At 72.1% G+C, this 1,019-nt stretch overlaps 2 protein-coding genes across 2 annotated transcripts in view; both read left to right on the top strand.

The window, feature by feature from the left end:
- LOC121339070 (spectrin beta chain, non-erythrocytic 2-like) overlaps window positions 1–256 on the top strand; it is a 27,450-nt gene extending 27,194 nt beyond the window's left edge. Inside the window, exon 32 of the mRNA XM_041410545.1 lies at window positions 35–256. Within this exon, the coding sequence (XP_041266479.1) occupies window positions 35–256 (222 nt within the window). The remainder of the gene's footprint in view (window positions 1–34) is intronic.
- Window positions 257–934: 678 nt separating this feature from the next.
- Window positions 935–1,019, top strand: part of LOC121339076 (RNA-binding protein 4B-like) — a 6,339-nt gene continuing 6,254 nt past the window's right edge. Inside the window, exon 1 of the mRNA XM_041410554.1 lies at window positions 935–967. The gene's annotated coding sequence lies outside the window, so the exon portion shown is untranslated. The remainder of the gene's footprint in view (window positions 968–1,019) is intronic.

The raw sequence follows: 1,019 nt of genomic DNA, 5'->3' as shown, positions 1-1,019 counted from the left end.
CCGTGCCCCCCCTGTCCCCTGCCCCCCCCCCCAGGCCGACATGGCCCCGTGGCTCCGGGGGATCGAAGCCGCCGCCGGCGCCGCGCCGGGCCCGGGGGGGCTCCGGGAGGGTTCGGGGGTCCCCGGGGGTCCCCCCAAGGGGATGTCGAGGGCTCTGAGCCTCCCCCCGGTGCCCCCCCCGGCCGAGGGAGCCCCCCGGGCCCGCGAGCCCAAGGAGAGGGAGAAACGCTTCAGCTTCTTCAAGAAGAACAAGTAGAGTTTGGGTGGGGGTCCCGCAGGCACGGAGGGACGCGGGGGGGTCCCGAGGGGGGCTCGGTGTCCCCCCGTCCCCCTCCCCCAGTCCTGGTGATGTCACCGTGCAGCCCCCACCCCAATAAAGTGATTGGAGACAGAGATTGGGGGTCTGAGTGTGCTGGGGGGGGCTGGGGGGGACTGGGAGGGACTGGGATGCACTGGGAGGGACTCCCAGTGCCCCCAGTACAGCTCCCAGTGACCCCAGTACGGCTCACAGTGCTCCCAGTGCCCCCAGTACGGCTCACAGTGACCCCAATACGGCTCCCAGTGACCCCAGTACAGCTCCCATCGCTCCCAGTACGGCTCCCCGTGACCCCAGTATGGACCCCAGTACGGCTCCCAGTACGGCTCCCAGTACGGCTCCCAGTACGGCTCCCAGTACGGCTCCCAGTGCTCCCAGTACAGCCTCCAGTGCTCGACGCCCCCCTTCCCCATGAATGGACCGTCCCCGCCCCCCCCCCAGCAGCCACATGGACCGCTCCTCCCTTCGCCCCGCCCCCTCTTTCCTATGATTGGCTGCGGCTGCCGAGTGGGCGGGCTCACCCAGCGGATCGATGACTTCACGCTGCGGCGTTTGACGGACAGCACCGGCGGCCAATGAGCGCGCGGGAGGCGGGGCGGGGCCGGGAGACGCCGCCGCCATTTTGTGAGCAGCGCGCGGCGGACGGGGCAGGTGGGGGCGGGGGCGGCCCGGGGGGGGTTCGGGGGCGGGCACCGGGGACGGG

The sequence above is a fragment of the Onychostruthus taczanowskii genome, unplaced genomic scaffold (assembly GCF_017590055.1).
Source record: "Onychostruthus taczanowskii isolate IOZ18803 unplaced genomic scaffold, ASM1759005v1 scaffold327, whole genome shotgun sequence".
In the NCBI taxonomy this organism is placed as follows: domain Eukaryota; kingdom Metazoa; phylum Chordata; class Aves; order Passeriformes; family Passeridae; genus Onychostruthus; species Onychostruthus taczanowskii.
Note: the sequence above shows the minus strand (reverse complement) of the source record. Positions and strands in the feature narration are given on the sequence as shown.